This window comes from Mercenaria mercenaria, chromosome 12, assembly GCF_021730395.1.
Source record: "Mercenaria mercenaria strain notata chromosome 12, MADL_Memer_1, whole genome shotgun sequence".
NCBI lineage: Eukaryota > Metazoa > Mollusca > Bivalvia > Venerida > Veneridae > Mercenaria > Mercenaria mercenaria.
In genome coordinates, this window is record NC_069372.1 from 59030503 (window position 1) to 59037131 (window position 6629).

At 34.2% G+C, this 6629-nt stretch overlaps 1 protein-coding gene across 2 annotated transcripts; it reads right to left on the bottom strand.

The window, feature by feature from the left end:
- Positions 1-486: 486 nt before the first annotated feature.
- On the bottom strand, positions 487-6005 carry LOC123534789 (uncharacterized). 2 transcript variants are annotated; one of them, XM_045317211.2, is made up of 4 exons: positions 5929-6005; positions 4969-5142; positions 2511-2880; positions 487-1783 (listed from the first exon to the last, which is right to left on the bottom strand). In XM_045317211.2, the coding sequence occupies exons 2-4, from the start codon at positions 5131-5133 to the stop codon at positions 1242-1244; spliced, it is 1077 nt and encodes a 358-aa protein (XP_045173146.2). In that variant the 5' UTR covers positions 5134-5142; positions 5929-6005; the 3' UTR covers positions 487-1241. The 2 variants fall into 2 exon arrangements, with proteins under 2 accessions (XP_045173146.2, XP_045173145.2); XM_045317210.2 differs by lacking the exon at positions 5929-6005 and adding an exon at positions 5831-5923.
- Positions 6006-6629: the final 624 nt, after the last annotated feature.

The following is a 6629-nucleotide window of genomic DNA, read 5'->3' on the forward strand; positions in this document are numbered from 1 at the left end:
GGTTGTAACAGATACTGTATATAGGCATGGCTTTGCTTCTGTTAAATCACTTTGCGCAATGTGTAAAGGAACGTGCATATTCCACCTACTTTGACAGTGCAGCTGCATGTGCCATCAATGTCAGTGATATGCATGACCTGATACAGTTCTATAAATAGCGCACACATAGTGATAAACATTGAAGATTTCGTTCGATAACAAAACAACAAACAAAAAGGTAGAGGTTAGGTATATAATAAAAGGAGTTAGATCTGGTATTTTGTATTCGGCTCCAGTGGACTTTGTAAGGTCGGGTCATACTGGGCGCTTGCGCGCCTCGGCAAAAATCCACTCGAGCCAAATACAGCATCCCAGATCGAACTACTGGTATAATAACCATATTTTATTAATCAGAGCGATAGAAAACGACAGGTTATATCGTTGATATTTCTTTGCACGATGTTAAATTCATAGGAATACAGAAATTGTCCGGAAATATAACACAACTTAAGTTCAATAAATATTTATTAAAACTATAGGTAACTCTTTAAGAAGTGGGAAAGAACATTAAGTATATGAAGTACATGAAAATAATATGACATGTATTTTATTTACAATTCGCATGCGAACAAATTTATTCAGGTGCGTGAAATTTGAAGATACAAAAGTTACATTTTTATCACAATCAACAGACACTAAAGAAAACTAAAATACATGTATTAACAACAAAAAATATTATTATGTACATCGATAAATCGGCCCTACCAGGTTTTATTTCCTAAATAAAATCTCTATTTCCAAAATAAAGGGACTAAACAACTTTTTCATGATTCCAGAGCGGGGACTCGAACCTAGAGCCTAAAGTAAAGTAATCTGTATTGTAAAATCTTATCTCGGCAGGTGGCAAAGCCATGTGAGAGAACAAGAACATATATAGAATAGGAATATATTTTGAATAGTATATGAAATTAAGCGTATATCACAGATAAATATTTTTAAGCAAAAATGATAAAATAGCAAAACAAGAGCAAGAAAACTTAAAGATTTAGTTAAAGAACATTATTGTATATGACATACTGTACATATCCAAGGACATCTATATAATGCTCAACAGAAAACAGATTGTTTTTAGCGGCAAACGACAGCTAAGTTTGTGTTAGCTTCGTAGACAATACTTACACCAGGCTGGTGTAGAGTTGTTGCATAAATTAAAGAATTCTAACAAAGCGGACTATTTCCTGAGAGTAGAATAGGAATTAAAGTCATAATCTAGCCCAACACGTATTTTCGCAATATTCTAGTGGGCAATGACCCTTTGTACATGTTTCAACACACCATTTGTCGGCTGCATCTGGAACGGTGTACTTCTCCCGCCAAAATTGCTTCGCCGTACATGTGTTCGTTACGGGAACCAGTGCTGCTTGTCCTCTACATGTATCGTCGCAATATTGTTTTGGACAATACCCATTTTTACAGTTCCGACGACACCAGTCGTCTGCTGCCGCGTTGTTTAATCTAAATGCGGGAGTAGCTCTGCAGGCACTGACCACATCGGGTACGGGTATATGTCCTGACGGTAAAACAGAACCACCAATAAAACCGGAAGATATTGGCTGAAAAGAGCCCGGTATTCCAACGTTTCCACCAGTTGGAAGTGGTTGTTGTGTCGGCACAGGCTGAACATAAACGGGAGGTTTGTACTGTGAACTACTTCCGGTGATTGTTACGTCCGAACATCCGTAGAACTGCTCCTGTGGCCCACAGCCACGACAACATTTGGACCCATCACAACGTACATTGCTGGCTGGAATTACAAATATTAAAGAAATGATAAAAGCGAGTATAGCCCTATCCTATTAGACATTTCGTTGCAGCGCTTTTCAAATTACAGACCTAATGCAAGATGGCAGTATTCGATAGGGCGTGTTCCAGTTATTCAAATGAATATCAAAGAAAAGATTGTTAGCATGAAATCGCTTAATGCAGTGGACCCATTACGTCTATTGACAAAAGTGCATATTCTCCATACACAATTTTTTGGCATTCTCAATTTTATACAGAAAGCCATGTGCGAGTTGATTGCCGAATTTCCCAACAATGCGAATATCCCAACAAGAATACATAATTAAACAGACAATTGCAACAAAGGGGTCCGGCACATGAGTGGATTAAGTTTAATGGCTTATATTTGAGTCCTAGAGCCATAATTATGTAAAACATCATACTAATATTACTACTCCATGGAGTAGTTATATTAGCATGATTTTTTACATAATTATGGCTCTATGACTCAAATATAAGCCATTAAACTTAATCCACTCATGTGCCGGACCCCTTTGCAATTGCAATGTGTCATAACGGTACCTCAACCAAAAATATTTTAAAACACCCATAATAATAGTTCTGATAATACGCAAGAAACTATCAAAACGTATAATAGATTTATAATGGCTTTGCTGCGTAAATCACTCGAAAGGAATGCCAAAAGCCAAGCTGGCATATTTAAGTGAATATCAAAGTAAAACAATTACCAGTGTTCCATTTCCACTGCAACACACACTGAGAACATGACAACCCCTGGGGTAGTTTTAGTTTTATGGAGACAATTCCAAGTCCTTCTGGAATAACAAATCTAGTTGAACCGTCTAGTTGCTGCAGCAGATATTTGTCCAGACATTCTTGAGTTGCCCGCTTTTTAACATCATTATTTGGACATATTTTGAATTCAAACCAGCCGCCATGGTTGACGGTGATTTCCACTTGAACTGTGATGACGTCACCTTGATTATATGTGCGCGCAATGGTTCCTGTTGCGTATAACCCGCCAGCTTCGTTTGGGCGATCGCCGTCATAACGATCACCACATATGCCACATTTGCCATTGTTTCTATAAAACTGGACCTGTCGGGCAAAGCAGAACAGTATGCATTCTTTACATGAAACATGAATTTCCATACCAAAATGTCGAGTTTTGTGCAATAAATTATAAATATCATATAAGAGAGAAATGGGCTTCGGCCTTAAAAATAAGTCAGTACAAGCCAGTATATACATTATGCCCGTTTTTTGTGCAGAAACATTTTTTGTGTGTGTTTTTTTTTTAAATCAAACTGTTTTGTGAATGCTGACTTCATTTTTCGGCGACGCCGTCTAAATTCGCTTTCGTTACCTATGCCACGTGACTTCAGTTTGCAAATCAAACTACTTGATAACGCATTATAGATAATTTATCAAAATGGAAGATTTATGCAACACTCTGCCTGATTGGACGAGAGTGTCAATTTCTTTCACTCTGTTGATTGTGCTACGCTGAGTGAAATGTAGACAAAGCGTTTATCCTAAACGACGCTGTTCACAGTTTTAAAGCTGACTTTGGCTCAGTATATTTAGCAAAAATATTGATATATCAAAAAATGATAAGTAAGTTTAATAAATATGATAAAAACCAGTTCAAATACCAACATATATCAAATTAAAGAAAGAGCTGAATACGGTCTGCGTATCACATGAATAAGGGTGTGATAAGAGTCTTTTATGTAGAGAAGTGCTTTTTAAAAGATTTTCCTTGTTATAATTGTCGTCTGTATATGAAAAGGTTTCTTGCTTTTGTGACTTATTCAGATTGCATATTAAAATGAATACTTGTTTGCTTTGATATATTTGTTATAAATTATTTAACTGATTTATTATATATGAATATTTTTCTTTAGTATGGTATGCAAATATTGAACTCAGTTGAAATCTGTTTCATTATATATATGCTATATAATGACTAAATCTCATTACACTGAAATGAAGGGACGCTGCATACAGTTTATCTATGTGATATGACTACGGTCAAACTTCGCTTATAAAACAGAAATATTGAAATAATTACAACTGTATGTTTTGCTTGGCCTTCACTTTTTTATAAGTGTGACGTCATTGTCCAAAGATTAATGAATAGCGAATATGCATTTGTTAAAGCGGGATCAGTTGGCCTATTTTAGAAATAAATAAAAAATAATAAATAAAAAATCCTTTAATTGATTTTTTCTCATGTATTCTAATCAAACTTGATTTGTAGCATCTTTATTAGGACCGCAGCCAACTTTGTTCAGCTGGGGCATTTGACCCCTTTTAGGGGCTGCTAGAGCTAAAACTAGAAATGCCTTTATACAGCGTCTCATGAATAGCTTGGTGGATCTTTGTCATACTTGGTCTGGAGCATCATTATAAGGTCCTCTTCCAAATTTATTTATATAGGAACTTGGGCCCTATTAGGGACCACTATAGCTAAAAGTAGATATGCCTTTCTTCGCATTAACCACTAAAATGTAATGGATTTTTATCAAACTCGATGTGTAACAATATCGTAAGGTCTCCTGCTATTTTGTTACAAATGAGGATAGAGGCCAATTTAGCTAAAAATATAAACACGTTTAATGACCTCTTCTCATGAACCGCTTCATGAATCTTCATCAAACTACTGGTGTAATTATTCGTCTAAGGATAAACGAAACAAAATTGCAACCCTACGAAACCTTTGCGAAAAAATAAAAGAGAACCATTTAAATTGTTAAAGTGCGGTGTTTAGTTTTGCAATTTGAAAAATGTTAGATGAAAGATGAATGTTAGATGAAAAATTCATAAACTTCTTTCCTTATTACAATTCGCCGACCATCATTTTTAAAGATATTTCTTGTTACATTTGTATTCTAATAATCCAAACGTTGGAAATACTATTTAATATCATATTAGATCTATATAGTACACTTAGTATTTTATTCTTATACTTAGCAAAAGTAATTTATTTACAAAAAAAAGATATGCAGTTTTATATAACAGTGCACGGTTGCAATTAACAATTAAACTGTGTAACTTTTACCATTGTATGCACTTTTTTGCATCTAGTCTAACTTCGCTATTATACAGAATAAATGGTAGCGTCTTATCATCAGTGTTATCTTATATTTAGAAAAAAAACGTATAATGTTCTGAAATACTCACGCCGAATCCGCCACACGACAGCTGGTGGTCGTCCGAGTTATGTGGAGTATTGAACCCGTATCTCCACATTGTGGAGCGCCCTGGGGGGTTTATCAAACGGGCGTGACCGCTAACTTCCATGGCCACAGTGCACAGCAGTACACACATGATCGAAATATATTCCATTTTTATACACTGAAACAATACGAAAATAAGTGTAGAAATAACCTGTATGCAGTTTTATTCTTAAAAAAATGCAATTTAGTACTGATCGTAAAGGTACAATATGCAGATAATAAATTGAAATTGAGAAAGCGACGTTTTCTTTACATTTGTGGTGTGCAGTGTGGACGAATTAATATACGATTTCAAGCCATTGTCGCAGTTATAATCTGAGTATGAACGATAGATTTCCATTAGAAAAAAAATCTTACGAGTACTTAAACACGGCTGATGTAAGTTTCAACAACAATTTTATATCATAGAAAAATGCAACTAATTATCAATAAAATTTTGGGAAGGAAGACACACCATTTATACTGGCACTAAATATACCTTCAATTACATCTGAAGACGATTTATTTCTTTAACGTACTTCTTTGATATTTTTAATAATATCCTCTATTTTCATTATATTCGTTACTTTGTGTTTTAAATTAAGATCGGTTGTTATTATTAAACAAGTAAATGAATGAGCCAAAATAAATCACAACCAACATCGAAAAGTGTTTTGTGCGTAGAATTTAGACCAACATAGATTCAAAATATCTTTATTTTTCTCTATCTAGTCGACTTAATGCAATATAATAACTGATTTTAATTCCGCTAAATGATTTCGTATAAATCCGCCCTGAAAATTGTAGTCAAAAAATATATGTTATACCTCTCTAAAAATGTTTTATATCAAAGTACCGCACAACTTAAGAGTATCTTTTTCGTTTAGATAACAGGAAGCATTTGAGGTATATAAGGCAATCAAACCTTTATTATGTGACGCAGTTACGAAATTTCATTGGACGAAATTAATCCATCACTTCAACATACAAACCCAAAAGCAGAAACGAAATGTTGTAAATGAGCCGCACTTATAGACTGTTTAAAGGTTAATGCCCAAGTTTTGTACTTTTTAGACTAATGGGTCCATGCATAGACAGTGTAATACAATGTAATCTTTCTAAGACAAACACCACTTGCAAGATTGAAATGTGTACTTTTATAGAGGTTTTAACTCTAAAGATGTATATGTATGAAGACAGAAATTAAATATCTGCCTTAGAGGACTTTGCTCCCCTGTGATGACGTTAACAAAGAGTTATGTCCTTCCGCACGACTAAAGAAATATCGAATCGGTTATTAAAAGCTTCTATGTTATTTGAAATTTAACATTCAGTCTTTCTATTCCGCGTCATTTCTAAACCTCAATGAATTTTCAAAATCTTATAGCTATTGTAAAATATATGGCAGTTGAAATTTAAGAAAAATCTAATCTTTAGTGTTGATGACGTCATTGAGACACTTTTTAATTACTTATTCAACAAATGCCTTTTAACAGTTTTAAATGCATGAATTACTTTAAGCTCTTCTGTTTGAAAAATGGTCAGTAAATACATTTTCAATGTGAATCTGAAAATAGACTAAAATCTCCATATTTTTTAAGAATGACTGCCAAGTAAGAGTTTGAA

Bases quoted from the DNA above. Each gene is read 5' to 3' on its own strand.
- LOC123534789 (XM_045317211.2), bottom strand. From the start codon at position 5,133: ATGGAATATATTTCGATCATGTGTGTACTGCTGTGCACTGTGGCCATG. The intron at 2,881-4,968 runs GTGAGTATTTCA...TTTGCCCGACAG, and splicing joins TGTCGTGTGGCGGATTCGGC to GTCCAGTTTTATAGAAACAA. The intron at 1,784-2,510 runs GTAATTGTTTTA...TTGTAATTCCAG, and splicing joins GCAGTGGAAATGGAACACTG to CCAGCAATGTACGTTGTGAT.